General features: G+C 42.4%; 1 protein-coding gene across 1 annotated transcript in view; it reads right to left on the reverse strand.

Annotated features, from left to right (window-relative positions):
* LOC144492818 (connector enhancer of kinase suppressor of ras 2) overlaps positions 1–24,138 on the reverse strand; it is a 751,457-nt gene that overhangs the window by 504,898 nt on the left and 222,421 nt on the right. The window contains exon 4 of the mRNA XM_078211295.1: positions 18,328–18,415. Coding sequence (XP_078067421.1) covers positions 18,328–18,415 — 88 coding nt within the window. The remainder of the gene's footprint in view (positions 1–18,327; positions 18,416–24,138) is intronic.

Raw genomic sequence — 24,138 nt, forward strand, 5'->3', positions numbered from 1 at the left:
TGATGGTGGGATGGAACTTGTTGATGTCATCATAGAGTTGTTTCAGTGATTGTTCACCATGTGTCCAAAGGAAGAAAATGTCATCGATGTATCTAGTGTATAGCATCGGTTGAAGGTCCCGTGCTGTGAAGAAGTCTTGTTCGAACCTGTGCATGAAGATGTTGGCATATTGAGGTGCGAATTTGGTCCCCATGGCTGTTCCGTGTGTCTGGATGAAGAACTGGTTGTTGAAGGTGAAGATATTGTGGTCCAGGATGAAGCAGATGAGATGTAAAATTGCATCTGGAAACTGGCAGTTGTTGGCGCTGAGCACTGAGGCCGTTGCAGCAATGCCATCGTCATGGGGGATGCTGGTGTAGAGTGCCGAGACATCCATTGTGACAAGGAGCGCTCCTGGTTCAACTGCTCCATGTGTGCCGAGTTTCTGTAGGAAGTCCGTCGTGTCGTGACAAAAGCTGGGGGTTCTTTGTACAATGGGTTTCAGGATGCCCTCGACATAGCCGGAAAGGTTCTCGCACAGGGTCCCATTGCCCGATACGATGGGACGGTTGAGTGTGTTTGCCTTGTGTATCTTCGGGAGGCAGTAGAGATCTCCAACGCGGGGAGTACGGGGGATGAGAGCACGGAGGGTGTTCTGAAGGTCCGGATCAAAGCTCTTGATCAGAGTGTTGAGTTGACGGGTGTGTTCTTTGGTCGGATCTGCAGGTAACTGTCTGTAGTGTTCCGCGTTGTTTATCAGACTCACCATAGACTACTCTCCGGAATCGGTTGCATTCTTGGACACACGTGTCTCCATTAAGGACGGTCACCTCAGCACCTCACTGTACTGCAAGCCCACGGATAACCTCACGATGCTCCACTTCTCCAGCTTCCACCCTAAACACGTTAAAGAAGCCATCCCCTACGGACAAGCCCTCCGTATACACAGGATCTGCTCGGATGAGGAGGATCGCAACAGATACCTCCAGACGCTGAAAGATGCCCTCATAAGAACAGGATATGGCGCTCGACTCATTGATCAACAGTTCCAACGCGCCACAGTGAAAAACCGCACCGACCTCCTCAGAAGACAAACACGGGACACAGTGGACAGAGTACCCTTCGTTGTCCAGTACTTCCCCGGAGCGGAGAAGCTACGGCATCTCCTCCGGAGCCTTCAACATGTCATTGATGAAGACGAACATCTCGCCAAGGCCATCCCCACACCCCCACTTCTTGCCTTCAAACAACCGCACAACCTCAAACAGACCATTGTCCGCAGCAAACTACCCAGCCTTCAGGAGAACAGTGACCATGACACCACACAACCCTGCCACAGCAACCTCTGCAAGACGTGCCGGATCATCGACACAGATGCCATCATCTCACGTGAGAACACCATCCACCAGGTACACGGTACATACTCTTGCAACTCGGCCAATGTTGTCTACCTGATACGCTGCAAGAAAGGATGTCCCGAGGCATGGTACGTTGGGGAAACTATGCAGACGCTGCGACAACGGATGAATGAACACCGCTCGACAATCACCAGGCAAGACTGTTCTCTTCCTGTTGGGGAGCACTTCAGCGGTCACGGGCATTCGGCCTCTGGATATTCGGGTAAGCGTTCTCCAAGGCGGCCTTCGCGACACACGACGGCGCAGAGTCGCTGAGCAGAAACTGATAGCCAAGTTCCGCACACACGAGGACGGCCTCAACCGGGATATTGGGTTCATGTCCCACTATTTGTGACCCCCACAGAGTTTCACTGGCTGTCTTGTCTGGAGACAATACACATCTTTTTAGCCTGTCTTGATGCTCTCTCCACTCATGCTGTTTTGTTTCTTAAAGACTTGATTAGTTGTAAGTATTCGCATTCCAACCATTATTCATGTAAATTGAGTTTGTGTCTTTATATGCTCTGTTTGTGAACAGAATTCCCACTCACCTGAAGAAGGGGCTTGCAGCTCCGAAAGCTTGTGTGGCTTTTGCTACCAAATAAACCTGTTGGACTTTAACCTGGTGTTGTTAAACTTCTTACTAAAGAAAACAACCCTAGCCTACCTAATCTTTCCTTATTGCTGCTATTTTCTAGCCTTGGCAACATTCTTGTAAATCTCCTCTGCACTCTCTCCAGAGCAATTATGTCCTTCCTGCAATGTGATGAACAGAACCGTACATAAAACTCCAGCTGTAGCCTCACCAGTGTTTTATCCAGTTCCAACATTACATCCCTCCTTTTGTCTTCTATACCTTGTACAATCAAGAAAAGCATTCTATTTGCTTTCTGTAACATATTGTCTACCTGTCCTGCCACCTTCAAGGACCTGTGGACATGCACTCCAAGGTCTCTCACTTCCTCCACCACTCACAATGTCTTCCGGTTTATTGCTTTGTTCTCTTGCTTTGTTTCTCAAAATTTATAACCTCATACTTCTCCAGATTGAATTCCCCCTGTAACATTTCCGCCCATTCAACCAAACCATTATTATCATTGTAGAGTCCACAGCTATCCTCTTCACTATCAACTATAATTTTGGTGTCATTTGTAAATTTCCCAATCATTCCTCCTACATTAAAGTTCAAATCATTAAAAATACAACAAACAGCAAGAGCCCAACACTGAGCCCTGTGGAACACCACAGGGAAGCACTTTCCATTCGCGAAAACATCTGTTGATGTTACCCTTTATTTTCTGTCACTGAACCAATTTTAGATCCAACCTGGCACGTTCATTGTATCCTATCAGCTTTTACTTTTCTGACCAGTCTACCATGTGGAACCTTTTCAAATGCCTTACTAAAATCCATGCAGACCACATCCACTGCACTAACCTCATCAATCCTCCATGTTACTGGTACAAAAAGTTCAATTGAGTTAGTAAGGCACAACTTTCCCCTAACAAAACCAAGCTGACTATCTCTGATAAATTTGTGCCTTATAGGTTGTAGAAAGGGAGGAACTTCGTACTATCACGTCAGTAGGGAAAAATACTGAGCAAACTATTGGGATTGAAGACAGACAAGTTCCCCAGGCCTGGTGGCCTACATCCTTGGGACTTAAAGGAAATGGCATTGGAGATAGTGGATCCATTGGTTACAATATTCCAAAACTCCCTGGATGCAGGAATAGTTATGCTGGATTGGAAAAATGATAATATAACACACTTATTCAAAAAGGGAGGGAGGCAAATTGAGGGAAACTATGGGCCAGTTAGTTTAACATCTGTAGTTGGGAAATTATTACGATCTATTATAAAGGAAGTAATAACAGGACATTTAGAAAGTTAAAATGTAATCCATCAGAGTCAGCGTGGTTTTATGAGGGTAAGTCATGTTTAACTAATTTGCTTGAGTTCTTCGAAGATGTAACAAGCAAGGTGGATCATGGGGATCCTGTAGATGTAGTATATCTGGACTTCCAGAAGACATCTGGTAAGGTGCCACACAAGAGGTTAATACACAAGGTTAGTTCATATGCGATTAGGGGTAATTTATTAGCTTGGATAGAGGACTGGCTAACCAACAGAAAGCAGAGTCAGGATAAATGTGTCTTTCTCGGGTTAGCAACTGTTGGGGTGCCACAGGGTTTGGTCCTTGGGCACCAACTACTTAGCATCTATATTAATGACTTGAATGCAAGAATAGTAGGTACCATAGCCAAATTTGCAGAGGACACTAAAATAGGTGGGATAGTAAGTTGCAATAATGAAATAAGAAATTTACAAATGGATATGGATAGGTTAAGAGAATGGGACAAAATTTGGCAGATTGAGTTTAATGTGGATAAGTTGAGGTTATCCATTTTGGTAGGTAAAATACAAAGGCAAATTATCTAAATGGAGATAAACTTTGTAGGGATCTGGGTGTCCTGGTGCATGAATCGCAGAAAACTGGTATGCAGGCACAGTAGGTAATAAGGAAGGCAAATGGAATCTTGCACTTAGTGCTAAAGGAATAGAATATAAAAGTAGTGAAGTGTCGCTGCTACTGTACAAAGCATTAGCGAGAGTGCACTTAGAATACTGTGTACAATTTTGGTCCCCTTACTTGAGGAGAGATGTAGTTGCATTGGAGGCAGTTTAGAGAAGGTTCACTAGATTGATTCCAGAGATTAGTTGATTTAGGAAAAGATATTGGGCAGTTTAAGCCTATACTCTCTCGAGTTTAGAAGAACAAGAGATCATCTAATTTAGGTGTATAAGATTCTTGGGGGATTGACAAAGTAGATGCGGAGAGGATGTTTCCTTTTGTAGGGCAATCTAGAATAAGAGGTCAAAGTTTTAGGAAAAAGGGGTAGCACTGTAAGAAAGAGATGTGGAGAAATTACTTCTCTAAAAAGGCTCATGAGTCCGTGGAATTCACTACCTCAGTGTGATGGATGCCGGGACTTTGAGTAAATTTAAGAAAGAGTTGGACAGATGTTTAATTAGTAAGGGTTTGAAGGCCTATGGTGAACGGGCAGGTAAGTGAAGTTGAGGCTGAGATGAGATCAGCCATAATTGTACTAAATAGTGAGAAGGCTCAAGGGGCTGAATTGCCTATTCCTGCTTCTAGTTCTTATGATTTCTAAATGACAGTTTATCCTCGCTCTCAGAATTGATTCAAAGAATTTCCCACCACTGAAGTCAGACTGACTATGGTCTATAATTATTCAGCCTATCGTTCACACTCTTTTTAAATAATGGTACAACGTTTGCAGACTTCCAGTCCTCTGGTAACTCGCCAGTACAGTAAGAAGTCTCACAACACCAGGTTAAAGTCCAAAGGTTTATTTGGTAGTAAAAGCCACTAGCTTTCAGAGCGCTTGCTGCTCCTTCGTCAGGTGAGTGGGAATTCTATTCACAAACAGGGCATATAAAGACACAAACTCAATTTACAAAATAATGGTTGGATTCCATTATTCCAAGCTGGCTTGCTGGATGATCCATCATTCCAAATGCAAGGTCTTCCACAATGGGAGAAGGCATGTAGAGATGAATTAATCTAGAAGGCACAGATCCACAAGTTTCAATGTTCCAGCAGTTCAGTTTAGATGAGCGCCAGGCAATTCTAAACTCAAACAGAGGTATTTCTGTTGCTACCTGCTCAATGGGAAAATGGTAGACTTCCTGGGTTCAGTTTCACGTAGCAATATTACAGGATCTAGCAACTTTGGGGCAGTATTATGATGTACCTCCCACTTCTTCTCCTGGGTGTTGGACAAAGGATGCATTATTCCAGGTCTGAAATCTTGAGGTGTTTCATAAAGGAATCAGAATGCCTTTTTCAGAGATGCTGACTCAGTTGGCTGGAGCTCTACCATAGAAATGTAAAAAGGTGTTGATGTATTTCTTCAGAATTTAGTTGTTGACAGTCACAACGGGCATTAGCACCTCTTTAAAGATAATGAGGTCCCTGCTGGTTTTCTGAAGGTTAAAAATTCCTCTGGTATGAGGCATTGCTAATCAGGATAAAGCCTTATCTATTTTTCAAATCAAAATAATTTTATCGAATAGCCAGTTTGAAATAGATATATTTATTTTTCTTACGGTCCTCTGAAGTGGACACTTTCCTCTAATTATTCTCTTGCTCTTCATGTACTGACAAAACATCTTTAGATTCCCTTGATTTTACCTGCCAATATTCTTTTATATCCTCTCTTCGCTTTCCTAACTTCATTTTGTACTTCACACCCCCCTGTATTTTCTATACTTTTCCAGGCTTCCTAGCATGTTTTATTGTGACTGTTATATGCCTTATTTTTGCTGCTTTATCTTACCTGTGTGCTTTCAGATAATCAGGGGGCTCTAGATTTGGCAGTGCTATCCTTTTCCTTTATGAGGCTTACATTATGCCTGTAGAATCTTGCTTCTGAATGACCAGTGCTCTGTCACTGTTTTCCCTTCAAGCAGTTGTCACCCAGCCCTTCTTTTATTATTCATTCATGGGACATGGGCGTCATGAAAATACTAGTAGAAGCGACCATACAGTCATTTGCGAGACTTCAAGCTGAGAACACCCTCCATCATCTTGTCTGGCCCTACCACAGTGTTAAATTGAACAGATTCAAAATAGATCTAACACTCATGGAGCCGAACATCATCCAGGACAAAACAGCCCGCCTGATCTGCAACCCATCCACCACCTTAAACATTCATTCCCTCCACCACTGGCAAAATAGGGCAGCAGTGGGTACCATATTCAAAACACACTGCAGCAGCTCACCGTGGCTTCATTGACAGCATCTTCCAAGCTAGAAAGATCAGGGCAGCCAACATATGAGAACACCAGCATCTGCAAGCTCCCCTCCAGATCACACACAATCCCAACTTGGAAATACATTGTTGTCTCATCATCGTCCCTGGGACGAAATTATGGAACTCCCAAACTCTTAAAGGGAGCTTGTACAGCGCACTGGAAGTGGAGGGAGTCCTCTTTAATAACATTGTAACCACCCTTCCATTTCATGCAACAGTCTACCCAGTTAGACTGTGAAAAAAGTATCATTTTTATGAAGAAGTAATCTTTCCATTTCTCAATGCTTAAATCTGATAGCAAATCTACCCAGTCTCTTTGTAATAATAAATAATAGATCTTGGTAATCAGCTGTGACTTTCAACATAAAAATCTTTGGCTTGATTTATAGAGAAATATTTATAAACGAAGTAAATTCTGACAAGAAAGCAATGGTTAATTGTCTGAAATTTTAAGTGACCCAGTTTATTCAATCCTAATACATTAATCCCTTGTTGTATGCAAGAGAGAGAGAGCTCAATATGTGGTCAGCCTCACTGTCCAAGCACATTTTAAATTATTTAGTCGCAGGGAGATAGCTGAACAACGGCCTATTTTTAGAAAACCAGATGAGCACATTCTGAAGCCTCCACATGAAGGAAGTCAATATACAGTCTACAACACTGTGAGAAGAAAAATCATTTTCAAGTTTTAAATCTGGTCTTCAAGTTTTCTGTAGCTTAATTCAAGAATTGCCACCAGCACTGAGTGGTGTCACATCAACAATTCACTGCACCCTGCTATTTGCACTCAGCTGCCTGAGGCAGAAAGGTAAATTGATGATGCACCCGTCAGATGGAAAGACAGGATGTATGAAGTTCAGTGGTCCCTTAGCACAGTGTTGGAACCTAAATATGAATGAGGACCTTCTTGGCTTTCTATCCCATGGGACACAAGTGGCAATTTACTTGCACCATGTTCCTGGACATAACTGACGGGTGCAGTAAATTAGGCATGGCTGCTCTTTTCGGATGATCTGTTGTACAGAGCTGAAAGAAATTTTGAATTCCATCCAGAGTTCGATACATACCAATTTTAACATCTTGAATTCAGCATGAGTTACAAAGCTAAAAATCACTCGCTCACAGTTCTTGGGCTTGGGTGACATATCCATCAATTTTGTTTCAACGTCTGGTCATGATATTTTAATACAATAGTCAGATGAAGAGTATAGCACAAAATGCTGGATGACCCCCTGTAATATCCATTAATTTCCCTTCTATGCATTGTCAGCAAAAACAAGCTGTTGAGCTGTGGGACTCACCAGAAACACAGAATTGCAGCAGCTTGTCTGAGCTTTAAGGTACAAAAAACATGATGATTGGTTGAAAAAGCACCCTTTAAAACTACCATTGTTTTGAGCCAATGAAAAGGAAACAAATAAGTGAAATGTGTAAAATATATATGTAAACAATAAAGTTAAAACAAAGTAGGACAGGGAAAGAATAGAAACAAAAATGAACAGCAAGGCAAAAGGGGCTGCACGTGGGGCAAAGAAAAAAATCAAACGTTTTAATGTTCTGTACAACTGATAAAGGAGGTCCTGATATTAAGGCTGGAATAATATGGGGGGTGGAGGCAGGGGGGGCACACCCCACCCACCCCACAGTCATAAACTGCTGTGGAAATCCTGACTCAGAGCTAAGTGGGACCCCCGCCCCTCATTGAGGTGGAAGTCCTGCCCTCTGGAGCTGCTGACTAATCACATTGGCCAACAGCTACATCAGTCCCAACAGCACCAGGAAGGCATCATTGACAACCGCCGGACTACTGGTGAAGACAGGATCCCAAGCCCTTTGCTACCCAGGGTGTTCGAGCAAGAGGGTTTGCAAAGGTTAGGGAGAGGGCAGTGAGGGGATGGGGGAGTGGCGAGATGGCATGAGTTTAAGGGAGTGAGTGGGTAGCCAGGAAGGAAGGGGGGGGGGGTAAATTTCAGTCCAACGGGGCCGCCCCATCATTGGAAAAGGGTAGCCTCCGGAGAGTGACCACTCCTTTCTTCCCAACTTTGAAATATTTTGGTTTAAAAATAGACCCTCCTGCTCCAGCCCTGCTGCCCATCCAAACATTTTATGGCATGGGCAGCCTATCATCAGGGTAAAAGACTTGATAAGACTTGACATAGCAGAACCTTTATTGCTGTTCTACCTAAGAGAGTATGAACAGCTAGGAGCTAAGTTGAAAAGCAGAACCAAAAAGGTAATAATCTCTTGATTACTACCTGGGCCACGAACTAATTGGCACAGGGTCAATAAGATTAAGTAGGTAAATGCGTGGCTCAAAGATTGGTGTGGGAGGAATGGGTTTGAATTCATGGGAAATTGGCACCAGTATTGGGGAAGAGGGGACCTGTTCAGATGGAACGGTCTTCATCTGAATCGTGCTGGGACCAGAGTCCTGGCGAATCATGTAACTAGGACTGCAGATAAGGCTTTAAACTAAATAATGGGGTTGGGGTTGTGTGGGGTGGGGGGGCGGGGGGGGGGGGGGGGGAGAGAGAAGGTTCAGTTGTATGGAGAATTAGAAAATCAAAGTTAAAGGAGAGGGTAGAAGTGCAGGTTAATGGAGCTGAGGGCTCAGGAGAGGTTAGTAAAGTTTCCAGACCACGTAATAGAACAGAGAGTATAGAAGATGGCAGGAATCTAACCTTAGACAGAGCAAAAAAGGTGATAAGTATAAGGAGGGAGGTGGCCAATGCAGGACTAAGGGTGTTGTACCTAATGCGCGCAGTATACGGAACAAGGCAAATGGGCTTGTTGCGCACATTGAAATTGGCTGGTACGATGTTGTGGGCATCTCAGGACGTGGCTGCAAGGGGATCAGGGCTGGGATCTAAATATCCAAGGATATGTGTCCTATCGGAAGGACAAGCAGATGGGCAAAGTGGGCAGGCTTGCATTGTTAGTAAGGAATGAAGTTAAATCGATAGCAAGAAGTGATATAGGATCAGAAGGCATAGAATCTCTGTGGGTAGAGTTGAGGAATCACAAAGGTAAAAGACCCTGACGGGAGTTATGTACAGGCCCCCTAGCAGTAGTCAGGATGTGGGGCAGAAAATATATCAGGAGATAGAAAAGGCATATAAAAAAGGCAATATTACAATAATCATGGGGGACTTCGATATGCAGGTGGACTGGGAAAATCAGGTAGGTACTGGATCCCAAGAAAAGGAATTTGTGGAATGTCTAAGAGATGGTTTTGTGGAGCAGCTTGTGACAGAGCCTACTAGGAAACAAGGCAATTCTAGATTTGGTGATGTGTAATGAGGCAGACTTGATTAGGGAACTTAAGGTGAAGGAACCCTTAGGGACAGTGACCACAATATGATAGAATTTTCCCTGCAGTTTGAGAGGAAGAAGCTGGAATCAGGTTTAACAGTATTACAATTAAATAAAGGTAACTACAAAGATACGAGGGAGGAGCTGGCCAGAGTTGACTGGAAAGGGAGCCTAGCAGGGAAGACAGTGGAACAGCAATAGCAGGAGTTTTTGAGAGTTATTCGGGAGGCACACAGAAATTCATCCCAAGGAGGAGAAAACATGCTAAGGGGAGGACGAGGCATCCATGGCTGACAAGGGAAGTCAAGGACAGCATAAAAGCAAAAGAAAAAACATAGAAAGTGGCAAGGATTAGTGGGAAGCCAGAGGATTGAGAAGCCTTCAAAAGCGAGTAAAGGACAACTAAAAATGCATTTAAGGGGGGGGAGAAGATTAAATATGAGTGTAAGCTAGCTAGTAATATAAAAGAAGCTAGGAACAGTTTTTTTCAATATATAAAAGGTAAAAGAGAGGCAAAAATAGACATTGGACCACTGGAAAATGAGGTTGGAGAAGTAATAATAGGAAACAAAGCAATGGCAGAGGAACTGAATAGTTACTTTGCATCAGTCTTCATGGTGGAAGACACCAGTAGGATGCCAGAGTTCCAGGAGAGTCATGGGGCACAGGTGGGTGTAGTGGCGATCACTGGGGAAATTGAAAGATCTGACGGTGGATAAATCACCTGAATCGGATGGACTACACCCCAGGGTTCCAAAAGAGATAGCTGAAGAAATTGTGGAGGCATTGATGGTAATCTTTCAGGAATCACTGGAGGCAAGGGAGGGTACCAGAGGACTGGAAAGTAGCAAATGTAACACCGCTGTTTAAGAAGGGAGGGAGGCAGCAGACGGGAAATTATAGGCTGGTTAGCCTGACTTCGGTCATTGGCAAGATTTTAGAGTCCATTATTAAAGATGAGATTGCAGAGTACTTGGAAGTGCATGATAAAGTAGGACTGAGTCAGCACGGCTTCAGCATGGGGAGATCATGTCTGACAAATCTATTAGAGTTCTTTGAGGAGGTAACAAGGAAGTTTGATAAAGGAGAACCAGTGGACGTGATTTATTTAGATTTCCAAAAGGCCTTTGACAAGGTGACGCATAGGAGACTATTAAATAGTTACGAGCCCATGGTGTTAAGGGTAAGATCCTGACATGGATAGAGGATTGGCAGAAGGCGGAGAGTGGGGATAACGGGGTCCTTTTCAAGATGGCAGCCGGTGATTAGTGGTGTGCCTCAGGGGTAGGTGCTGGGACTACAACTTTTCACACTATACATTAACAATTTGGAGGAAGGAACTGAAGGCACTGTTGCTAAATTTGCAGATGATACAAAGATATATAGAGGGACAGGTAGTATTGAGGAAGAAGGGTGGGTTGCAAAAGGAGTTGGACAGGTTAGGAGAGTGGGAAAAGAAGTGGCAGATAGAATACAATGTGGAAAAGTGTGAGGTTATGCACTTTGGAAGGAGAAATGGAGGCACAGACTATTTTCTAGATGGGAAAATGCTTAGGAAATCAGAAACACAAAGGGACTTGGGAGTCATTATTCAAGATTCTCTTAAGATTAACGTGCAGGTTCAGTCGGCAGTTAGGAGGGCAAATGCAATGTTAGAATACATCCTAAATGGTCGACCTTGAATCCTCTGACTATGACCCCTGGTTCTGTACTCCCCCACCATCAGGAATATCCTCCCTTCATTTACCCTGTCTAGTCTTGTTAGAATTTTGTAAGTCTCTATGAGATCCCCCCTCATTCATCTGAACTCCAGCGAAAACAATCCTAACCTAGTCAATCTCTCCTCATACCTCAGTCCCGCCATCCCCAGAATTAGTGTAGATGGTCAACATTTTGAAATGTGAAAGAATTTCTGTTCGTTGATTGCGATTTGTGATCTGCTTTGTGTGGGGATTTCAAATTCCCAGGCATCTTCTTGGAAATATGGCCCATATTAACTGTTTAATCCCATACATCAGTGATAAGGCAAGTGTAACCCTAAACTTATCTCTGAGCTGAAAAATTGAGGTTGAATCCTGACGCAAGTATAGCCCTAAACATGCATTTATTAGCTAAAGAATATGGGGTAGGAGTCAATTTATATGCCGAGTATAGGCCTAAATATGCATTTGGGTATTGGGAAATAAATGGGTTGACTTATATACTGGGTCAATTTATAAGCCATGATCTACTGTAATTGGGTTATGGAGACTGGAGTCTTCTTGGATTTGTTTGATGTTGTGACAGTACTGTGCCTTTAAGAAATGTATCTTAATCACGTTTCTCTGTAGGGCGTTTTAGTAGTCCCTGGGATTTTGTTGAAACTGTGTTGTCTGTAGCCAGTGTCCTTTATTGTTACTGAAACAGTATAATTGAGGTCATGTTGGTTTTGATCTGAACTAATGCAGTGTCTGTTATTTCAGTGTTCCCCTGGGATGGCAGAGTAGAGCTTGATTTGGGATGATTGACAAATCAGGTCATGTGGCTCGGGACAGCTATTTTCACAGAGAAGTTCAGTTTTAGTTTTGTTGTTCAGAGGCTGCTTGAAGTTGAGAGAGTAAGTAGTCTAACAACACCAGGTTAAAGTCTTTTAATGTGAGTCTTTACAGCTAATCAAGTCTTAAAGGTACAGACAATGTGAGTGAAGGGAGCATTAAGCACAGGTTAAAGAGATGTGTATTGTCTCCAGACAGGACAGCTGGTGAGATTTTGAAGTTGAGAGAGACAGCAATGTTTCTGCCCCTCTCTAGAGTTGAAGATTGTGTTGTCTGGGTGGCTTTTTTTTGGAAGCTGCCAGAGACTGAGTTTACCTCGCTGAGATTTTGTTATTTGGAGGATATATCCTTCTCTGAAAACTGCTGTCGGGTTTACTGTCCAGAAGTGTTAGAAAGCTGGAAATCGGCATCGCGTGAGCATACTTATTTTTGTACTGACTAAGTCTGAAGAAGGGTGTAAATTTATCAGGTATTGCTTTAACTTAGAACAACAGAGATAACTAGCTGTCTAGAGTCATACTGTATCATGTTTAAGTCTTGTAATTGGTAAAAATTATGCTAATTCTTTTTGTTATATTTTAACTGTGTTCTTAAATAAAATTTGTTTAACAAAAGCTTCCTAGTGGGTCATTTGAATCATACCTGGAGTGAAACATCTTATGTTCACCAATGCCAAAATCAAATGTAAAACTTAGGGTCCAGGCGAACCTCACAAAACACTTTGGAGTTTCTGGCCTGGGTCTTAACAATGTCTACGGAAATTCATTATGAGTGGAAGCATTAAATGGTGCTATCCCAGTTCCATTGTTAGCAGTGAAATATAACGAGCAACTCATAAAGTGCTGCCCATTTCACATTGGTGCCTGAGTCATATTCCTAACCTTAAGAGTTAAAATAATTCTAAAATTGAAAAAGTATGAATTTATTTTATAATGGTTTCAATATTTTAAAGAGTAAGGGATAACTTTATATAATTTAAGAGTCCCTGGAGCTGTGAAGCAGCAGTGCTAACCACTGTGCTACCGTGCCGCCCATTTGGAAGATGGAAGTAGGTACTCAGTCCATGTTGATGTTTATCCTCCAAACAAGCAGCAATCCCATTCCTGGATGAGTGGTACTGCTTTTATAATGATACACTGTCCAAATGTGTTGTCCAGCTCTTAACCCAACTTCTTCTGAAGAAGGACTTATTTTGCAAAATTATTCATTATTTGATTAAAAACTGACAATTCATTCAGAAACATAGATAATGTGTGAAGCTGAAAGGTTTGCCTTTGTGTCACAATGAACCTGTGTTAAACTGAAAGCAACTTCCAAGCGAGGATGTAGAATTGCACTGGAAATCCTGAATCCCCAAATGCTACTTTAAATATGCTAATCAGACTGTGCCATTAGGAAGGGGCCAGGAGGGTAGCAAACTGTTTGGCGCCAGGCACGGAATGGATTTTTTGGCCCGCACACTATTCTCCGGGACTGGTGCAATCAACTATCAGAGCAGTGAGGTCAGACAAACGCCCCATAGTCTTTTTATTTCATACTAAACTGAACAAGACAAAGCTTGTGACTTCTGAGCACTGACAGTAGATTTTTAAACCAAGTAGAACATGTCTGAAATCAGTTTTCTTTTTATGAATTCACAAATTTACAAACATCCATCTTTTTCTTTCGATAGGCTGCATGGTCTCCTTCTGTGCTATAACCACTCTGTGACTCTACTCCTACTAAAGCCAAAAGGCTTCATAGAAAGGGTAGGGAGGGTAAGTTGAAAAAATTGTAATTCACCAATGTTACACACAGGTGATTAATAAAATGCTATGGCTATTTCTTCCCAAGTCATCTCTCCAGTCCCAGCAACATCACCTGGAATAGTGGCCATGGAGAAAAGAAGCTACAATGAAGCTGGAGTTTATGGTAGGCCTGGGGTCTTAATGGGGCCAGGCTAGCAAGCCCTGGTTAGGACGGTCGGAGGGGTGGGGAGCTTGGTTGGATATGACAAGAGGGCCAGAGAAAACATTGTGGGGGAAGGTGAGGGAACCTCCACTGGGCTTGAGGCCTGAAAAAAAAGTAACCCCCCCATTGGCTGACCACCAGTCCAGTGAAATGTGGTGAGTTAGACACTTAGTAGTGATGCATCTATACATTCAACAATGTCACCGTATTTGGTTGTGTTTTAAAAGAAAAGAAAATACAGGGTGAGATCCCTACCCCCCAGCATAGGGTGTTTTTCGTCAGAGGCAGCTTACCACTGGCTGCCAGCTGGGATCTTCCAGTCCACTGATGTCTACATCATTTTGCGTATCTCACCCGTCCCTCTACAGGAAAAGCCACTGTGGGGGCTCCTTCAGCACGACTGGAAGATCCCGCCAGCAAAAAGGGCCAGAAAATCCCACTCTCTCGACAAGGTATTATCACCATGTACTTAATCATTTGTTTTCATCACTTGATGTAGGTGGTTCCAAACTATCTGCACGAGTTGAACTGAATCTCTTTCTGCTCAGTAGTTGGGATGAACCAAATAAGAATACACTTTTGAACTATGATTTCCTGCATCTTTCGAAAATCTGCTCCCCCTTAGTGGGATGTTGTCATGCCTCTGCTCTTGTACGAGGAGAGGTAGAAATTCCAAGGATAAGCAATACTTCTGTCTTTTGCTCAATACTATACACAAGACTTATTCTGTGGTGGTTTGGAATAATGTGGGTGTGGAAACTCAAGGCTCCCTTCGTTATCAAAGCCACCAGCACTCTGCATCCAATGCAATCGAAAGGTCCAATTCAAGGAGAGTCAATTCTTTCTCTGCTTCCCTCAAAGTGTAATGACACCTGACTTTAATCCATCTCCAGGAGCCCAAACCTCTGTGTGCATGAGGAATTCCCAATCTGAGGTGGGGAAACCAAGAGAGATGGGCGTGGGGGAGCAAGAAAACAAGAAAAGAGTTAAACTAATGTGATTAGTAATGCAATGGAGCAACAAAACCAAAAAGGCTGTGAGAAACAGTTCAACACGCCTCAAATATCCAACCCTCAAAAAATCAGAACATGTTTTTCCAGCATGAACTCTGTTTTGCCTCGACAAGATATTAGCCTGCCATGCAATGCCTGCACAAGGCATGAACTATCATTCAAATAAATGTAATAAATAAAAAAGTAAAATAAACCACAAATTCTGAAAATTGGTAATAAAATGGAAAATGCTGGAAATATGCCACAAGTCAATCAGCAGTTGAAATGAGAAAAGGCAGTTTATGCCATATTTGAGGTAGGGATGGGTATGTTGTATGCCGAGCACTGATTTTGTCTCAAGATCCTCCATTGTGTCTGTGTGCAGATTTGTTTCACAGCTCGGCACGGTAGCACAGTGGTTAGCACTGCAGCTTCACAGCTCCAGGGTCCTGGGTTCGATTTTCGGCTTGGGTCACTGTCTGTGTGGAGTTTGCACATTCTCCTCGTGTCTGCATGGGTTTCCTCCGGGTGCTCCGGTTTCCTCCCACAGTCCAAAGATGTGCAGGTTAGGTTGATTGGCCGTGCTGAGGTTGCCCCTTAGTGTCCTGAGATGCGTAGTTTGGAGGTATTGGCAGGTAAATATGTAGGGATGGGGGAGTGGGGCCTGGGTGGGATTGTGGTCGGTGCAGACTCGATGGGCTAGGTGGCCTCTTTCTGCACTGTAGGGTTTCTTCTATGAGCGCTGTGCTCAGAAGGTTCCTTAACCTGTAATATATACAAGAGGCTAACGGCCACTTCTTCATTTCAATCAGATCAACCACTTCGGTGTGTGATGATACTGTGCCTTTAAGAAATGTATTTTAGTCATGTTTCTGTTTTAACAATCTATTCTAACCGGTGCTGCTGGGTCTGCATCCAGCAGACCTGTATTGTTACTGCAGCAGCATAATCACTCCTAATTGCTAGAATGTTTGTTTTAATCTGGACTATTGCTGTTGTTGTTTTTAGTGTTCCCCTGTGTTTTTGCAGAGTAGGACTTGATTGAGAGTAATATCAGGTGGCTGGATGGAGCTAGGCCTACACAGAGAAATTAAGGATGGTCTGCTGTTTAGGATCTTTAGAAAGAGGTTGTTTTCTCTGTCTCTCAGGGGTAGGGCCTGGGTGGGATTGTGGTTGGTGCAGACTCGATGGGCCGAATGGCCTCTTTCTGTGCTGTAGGGTTTCTAAGATTCTTTCTTTCTCTGGATCTAGAGACTGGAATCTGCCTAGAAATCAGTCTCGTTCTCTGATAGTCTGCTGTTTAGAGGTGGATCTTCCTTTTTTTATTCATTCATGGGATATGGGCATTGCTGGCTGGCCAGCATTTATTGCCCATTTGGAGTTGCCCGTGAGAAGGTGGTGGTGAGCTGTCTTCATGAATCACTGCAGTCCATGTTCTGTGGGTTGATGCACAATACCGTTAGGGAGGGAATTCCAGGATTTTGACCCAGTGACTGTGGAGGAACGGCAATATATTTCCAAGTCAGGATGGTGAGTGGCTTGGAGGGGAACTTGCAGGTGGTGGTGTTCCCATGTATCTGCTGCCCTTGTCCTTCGAGATGGAAGTGGTCATAGGTTTGGAAGGTGCTGTCTAAGGATCTTTGATGAATTGCTGCAATGCAATTCTCTGGAGGTTGCTGTATGAGAATCTCAGTCCAGATATGTTAAAAGGCTGAATCTTGCATCCACATGAGCATATCAGTTTTTGGTGTTACCTGGTGCCGAAAAGGGGATTTATGTCTGTGGGGCACGTTACTTACATTGAAACTATACAGACTGCTAGTTGTCAAGAATTATACCTTGTCATGGTTAAGTATTTCCAATTGGTAAAAGTTATGCTAATTCTTTTTATTATATTTTAACTATGTCCTGAAATAAAGTTTGCTTTGATGAAGCCTTCCTAGTGGGTGAAATGAATCACACCTGGAGTGAAATACCTTATGCTCGCCCTAATGCCAAAATCAAAAGGAAAAGTTAGGGTCTCAGCTAACTGCATAATATTTCTTGCAGTTTCTGATCTGATCCTTAACAGGTGATACGAAATTATTTTTAAGTATAGACACTGATATAAAAATTAATGAAAATTTAAAGGACTAGGAATCTAAAAATGATTTATTTTGGGCTCCAATGATGAAAGTTTAGCATTGCTCATGTTTTTTTTTGTTGAATTTACTTGTTCCTGTGTACATTTTTCTCTTGCAATAAATCTGTTGGTAGGCTGAAAATATGGTTCCCTCATCTATCGTGGGACTATGGGATAAATCAGGAACATTCGGTGTGTATTCGATACCATGTTCAATAGACCAACAATAAAAGACTCAATCATCCACTCCATTTTCCGGAAGTTTTAGATTTTTGAACATCAGTTCATAGGAGGCACAGGCTACATTTAAAAGTTGCCAACTTTGGTGAACAGGAACAAACAGTGTTGGGAGACGCAGGCCCAATTTTAACTCTGTGTAAGTGGTTGGGTTCTGAATGAGTTCTAATCTCTCCAAATGAGTTCCACAGATTTCAATATTGAAAAGGACTGAGTTAGAATAGAACACAGCACGAAACACCTGAACTTCAATGTTATATTCAAAGCATACTCATTTTATAAATCAATGTAGGGATCCGTAACTGAGAGAAAATTGCAAATAAAATTGTCTTTCTTTGAAGGCTGTGGCATTTTTCTATTAATGCACAACCCTTTCCAACTCGAGCATAACTAATCCAGCTGTCTAAGGAAATATTTCTGGCTGGATTACAAATCACTTACGGCTGAGTGCAGGAGTAACGTCAGAGCATTTAACAATCAAAATAATTGACCATGAAGCATAGATATAAAGCTATGTATACATCAACCAAAAGTGTTGGCTTGCATCTAATCCTCTAGCTCTTTGCAGTTTATAAGTTGCCGAAGAGCAGAGGCTCAATCACGAAAATATTCACAATCTTCTGATCCACTTTTCATTCAGAGGCAGAGTTGCAGATAATTATGAATGAGATTCAGTAGAAACATCATTAACTGATTTGTGACTTATGTTGTGGATTGCCTGATGTTTCATTTGATCAGAAATCTGTCACACGTGACTGCACATCCTTCAATTTATGCATCTGCTGCAATCACGTTTATCAACCATATTTATGATTAAAATAATTATTTGTAATAAATTGTTATTGTGCTAATTTATTGTAAATGAAGAAATATTTCAATTAGGTAGTGATAAAGGGGTCAAAGGGCAAACAAACTCAATCTTTTTCTGGCGATATGGCTACTCAATATGAGTTTAATCCTTACCTGTTGCACAATGGTTGTTAGTTCCAGGCACAGCTGAACAATGTTATTTTTTAGAAGTGAGTATTCTGTCACACTAACGAATGGCGACCTAAAAACACAATGAAGAATAATTAATTCTAATATGACAGTGGTAAATCCTTCTTTCAAATGACAATTTAATCGTATCCTTACCAGTTAGAAACACTAACGCACCTTTAAGCATGTAATTATATAGCACCCAGGACACAAATAAATCACAATTAACTTTACAATTCATAGAATCATGCAGCACAGCAGGAAACCAATTGATCTTTTGTGCCTGTGCTGGCGCTTAGAAAATGCAGTCAGGTTTCATCCATATCCTGGCTTTTGTCTGCAATGCTGCAAGTTCCTCATGCTCAAGGACGTGTTCAACTCTCATTTAAAATTATTTATAGAATGGGTTTCACCCACTTTTCAGGTAGAGAGTTTCAAATCCCAACAACTCTGCAAGTAAAACATTTCTGCATTTCTCCCCTCTCGGTCTTTTGGCAATCATTTTAAATCTATCACCTCTAATTATTGACCCACTCCCCAGATAGAATAGTTTCTCTCTGCTGTCTCTATCAAAGCCCCTAGTTATTTTGAAAATGTTTACGAGGCCAACTTTAAATGTTGACAGAAAATGCTAGAAAATCAAGTCAGGACGACCCTTCGTCAGCACTCTCTCCAAGATGCTGTCAGACCTGCTGATATTTTCCAGCATTTTCTGTTTTTGATTCAGATTCCAGCATCCACAGTATTTTGTCTTCAACTTTAAATGTTCTCTGTTCCAAGGAAAACAGCCTGTACTTTCCAACATTGCCTCATAACTGAAGTCCCTCACTCCTGGTATTTTAAAAAATTTATGGGATTTAGGTGTCGCTGGCTAGACCAGCATTTATTGCCCATCTGTAATTGCCCTTGAGAAGATGGTGGTGAGTTGCTTTCATGAACTGCTGAAGTCCATGTGTGGGTACACTCAAGGTGCTGTTAAGGGAGGGAGTTCCAGGATTTTGAACGAGCGACAGTGAAGGAACGGTGATATATTTCCAGGTCAGGATGGTAGGTGGCTTGGAGGGGAACTTCCAGTCGTGGGTTTGGAAGGTGCTGTCGAAGGAGCCTTGGTAGATCCTTGCAGAGCATCTTTCAGTTGGTAAACACTGCTGCTACTGTGAGGGGGTGAATGTTTGTGGAAGGCGTGCCAATCAAGCAGGCTGTTTAGTTCTGGATGATGTTGAGCATCTTGAGTTTGTTGGAGCTGTACTCACTGGACTAGTGGAGAGTATTCCATCACACTCTTGGCTTGTGCCTTGTAGATGGTCAGGCATTGGGGAGTCAGGAGATGAGTTACTCACCGCTGGATTCCTAACCTCTGACCTGTTCTTGTAGTAAGAAGTCTCACAACACCAGGTTAAAGTCCAACAGGTTTATTTGGTAGCAAATACCATAAGCTTTCAGAGCACTACTCCTTCGTCAGATGGAGTGGAAATAGCAGTGCTCCGAAAGCTTATGGTATTTGCTACCAAATAAACCTGTTGGACTTTAACCTGGTGTTGTGAGACTTCTTACTGTGTTTACCCCAGTCCAACGCCGGCATCTCCACATCATGTTCTTGTGGTCACAGTACTTTTATAGCTAGTCCAGTCAGTGGTAACTCCAGGATGTTGATAATGGGAATTTCTGCAATGGTAAAGCCATTGAACGTCAAAGTCAACTCCTAGTAATCTTCTGGTCAACCTCCTCTGTGTACTAAGATTTGTATGTCTTTTCTTTAGCCCACAATTTTCCACAAGGGTTCAGCTGAAACCTAATCAGTGATTTAGAAATTTTGAGCATGATCTCTTTTATATTCTGTCTATTTATAACCCAAGTAACCCACACACTTTCATAGCCATCCTTTCAACTCACCCTGCCACCTTTAAGGAGTTGTGTAAATGAACGTGTTCGTCTACATTTTCAAAATCATGTCATTGATAGTATTATGTTTTTCCATATTACTCTGTCTAAAGTGCATCACTTCACACATGTCTGCATTGACATCTATGTTACTGCCCATTTCACCATCCCATTTATAATACCCTGAAGACTGCAACTATCCTCATCACTATCAAATATGTTATCAGGTTTTCCATCATCTTCAAACTTTATAATCCTGCTCCCCACACTAGAATTTGTAAAAACTGCAAAGAGGAATGAACCCAAAACTAACCCATGAGGGACACCACTGTAAACAACCTCCCAGGCTGAAAAAATCCAGCCAGCCAGCCAGCATCCTCCACAATTGCAGCTCCAGCAACAACAACTTACATTTATATACAATCTTTAACAGAGTGAGACACTCCTAGACACATCACAGGAGCATTATCAACCAAAGTTTGACAGCAAACTACATATGAAGGTACCAGAATGGGGATGAACATTCTGGAGAAAAAGGTAGAGAGGCAGAGTAGAGTTTTGGGAGAGTATTCCAGAGTTTAGGACCCACACAGCTGAAGGCACAACCACCTCTGGTGATTCAATAGGTATCTGGGATGCGCAAGAGGCCAGCATCGGCAAAGTACAGAGATCTTAAAAAGTTGTAGCAGGATGAAGACCTCCTCTCTCTCCTGACTGAAATGCTCCATTGGAAAAATGGACAGGTTACCTAAATCAGCAACTACATTCATTTATATACCAATTGAAGGAGTAAGTTGCAGAGAATCAGCCAATGCTGCTGAGATCAGCCACCAACGAGGAATGAAGATGGAGAGGAGACAGCACACAATATTGCAGAGTTGGAAGAAGGAAAGAGGTGGGAAGGAATTTAAGGCTGTAGGAGATTGCTGAGATAGGTTGGGGGAGAGGCCAAGGAAATATTTGAAGATGAGCGTGTGGATTTTAAATATAATGGGCAAAATTTTGCATTGTCTGGTGGGGTTGCCCATAGAATGTGGGCATCCCCCCCCCCCACCCCCCCCCCAACCCTGCACCCCACCCCCCACTCCCCCTGGAGGGCCGAAAGTCGGGTCTGCAACCAATTAAAGTTCTTAGGAGCATTAAATTGCTACAGAGTTGCTGTAGTCACAGGAACACACTTCCTGCCCACTCTTCAAAATATCCTGCCAAACATCCTGGGGAAAGAAAGCTAGTATCTGTCAACACAGATGTGCAGAGATGGACGAATATGCCTTAATGCTGGACAATATGCAGACAGTTGAGTTTCGGAGCCACTGTAGTTTATGGAGGGTGTAAAATGAGAAACATTAAGTGGAGGTCTAGAGATGTCTAGAGCAGATGTAAAGGATTTCAGCAGCAAATGGTCTGCAGTGGTGCAAGAACCAGGCAGTAAAAATGGATGTCTTGGCCATGAAGGTTTTAGTTAATTGAAGTAAATGATGGTTAAACAAATGATCAACAACTTGGTCATAATTTTGATAACCAGCACTCACAGAAATGTCTGCCGCTCATGAACAAGGAGAATATTCTCTAACACTCTTTTTACTTTGAGAAGCATAAATGTCACCAGGGGTTCTCTGAATAGACTGGACGTAGAGGTATCACAAAATTACTGTTGTGTGTAGCTTGACAATCAGAGACAGAGGTACCACAAATTTACATCCTCCCTGCCAACTGTCCAGGGCACAAAACACTGCTTCCAGATGAAACAGTAATTTACTTGTACTTCTTTCTATAATGGGGCTAAGAGTTCACACTATGTTATAGTGAACAATACATACATCATTATGGCTCATTCCTAAAATTTTAAAACTGAACAATGACCTTTTAAAATGACTGAAGCCATGTCTAGCTGTGACCTTCGAACAATAGGAACTAATCTGGCTGTATTGAAGAAATGTGCAGCTCATTATCTCTGAATAAACACTAATAAGTCCCATGGGCCGCAGAGATCAAATGCAAAGGGAATTATAAAAAGGCCACCTACATTTCATAAGCCAGGTCTGCTCACTGGAGTCGACTAGTCTGCTAGGACAAAGAGCCTTTCAAATTCTTAATGGTTGGAGCATTAGAAAACTCAGGAACCCAGACAAAGGAATATACACCCTTTGTCAAAGCCAAAGAAGTGAGGTGGAAGTCATGAATCATGACACCACCCCACCCACCCACCCCGACCTCACCCTGAGCTGGGAGAACCAGTTATACTGTCTTGCCGTGCTGCAAGGCAGTTTGCCAACTTCCATCCACCTACAGCAGCACACAGCAAGTGCTCTGTCCAGGTTTGAATGGCTGACCCTACTGTTTCTACTGGGACTTCTATACCATTGCCTACAAGCCTAATTCATCTCTGCGTTGCCCATCTCATTGTGGAAGTCATCGCTACTGTAAAAGTGAATGATCCCACACTGGTTTTCAATCTCTGCGAAGGAATACCATTGAACTATGATTCTGGACTCTAGACTCACATGAAACAATAATTCTTTGCTCTATGGTCTTTGTCCTGTAAATCTTTCTTTCTCTATCGCTTTACTGTATGAATGCACTAGGGGTACCTAGTGACACCCCCTCTTGCATTTTGCGTGCGCATGAATAAACTAACCCGAGTTCACCCTATTTGTAGTTTGCTGTGAGGTTTTAACAGAAAATTGGATCACACCAAAACTGAGGATTGGGAAATATGCCATCACTTATAACGGCAGAAATCAAAATCAAAAACAACTTTCTGTTAACAGACAGGTGGTGAGAGGAGAAATCATGGCTGTTTAAATTAAACCCCCTCCTATCCCCAATATTTCAAGTTGTCATACCATATTTGCTGTTCATGATGTGGTCTTCTCTACACTGAGGAGCGCTAAAGTGGGTTGGTTGATGGCTTTGTGAAAAGCCTACAATCAATCTGCAAGTGTAACGCTGAGCTTTACGTAATTCTCCATCCCCGTTCCAATTCTGACCTCTTCTACACTGTTCCAATCAAGATCAGCATAGGTTTGAGCAACAGCACATCATCTTTTGATTAAAGGCACTTCAAGGTCTTCTATACTCAACATTGAGTTCTGACAATTTCCAATCATAACCACTGCTCTCACTTTTTTGAACACAGTTGCTGGTAATGATTCTTCTTAAGTTACTTTTAACTCTGCAAGACCCAACATTTGTTTATTTTGTTGTTCTATTATTACCCATTTCTGCCTTGCATCCTCATCTCTTTTGTCATTAAATCACTCCAGCCTTCCACCCCATCACAAGTCTTTCCTCTTGTTCTTTCTTCCCCTCCCCCACTTTCTCTTCCATGATCACTTCCTGTTACATTGCAAACATTTACTTTTGAAAGATCATCATCCTGAAATGTGAACTGTTTCTCTCTTCACAGATCTTACCTGACCTGTTGAGTATTTCCAGAATTTTCTGTTTTTATTACAAATTTATTATCTATGTTAAATCATGTCTAACTAGCAACAACATGAATTTGCATTTATGTAGCACCCATGATGAAATATCCCAATGTGCTTAACAGGAGTGCTATCTAACTAAATCTGACATTGAGCCATGTTAGGAAATAGTGGAACAATGACCAAAAGCTTGGACAAAAAGGTAGATTTTAAGCAGCGTTGTAAAAGGCAGAGAGGGAGATGAGGAGATAGAGTGTTTCAGGGAGGGAATTTCAGAGCACAGAATCCAGTCAGTAAGCTGCCAATATGGGGGCAATTAAAATTAAGAGGCCAGAATTGGTAGAGAGCAGGTATATTGGACTTGATATTTGTAGGGTTGAAGGAGGTTACAGGGACAGGGCGAGAGTTGAAAGCAAGGATGGGAATTTTGAAATCGAGGCCTTGCTGCTCCAGGAGCCAATCTAAGTCAGCGAATACATGGTGATGG

Source organism: Mustelus asterias, chromosome 4, assembly GCF_964213995.1.
Source record: "Mustelus asterias chromosome 4, sMusAst1.hap1.1, whole genome shotgun sequence".
Taxonomy (NCBI): domain Eukaryota; kingdom Metazoa; phylum Chordata; class Chondrichthyes; order Carcharhiniformes; family Triakidae; genus Mustelus; species Mustelus asterias.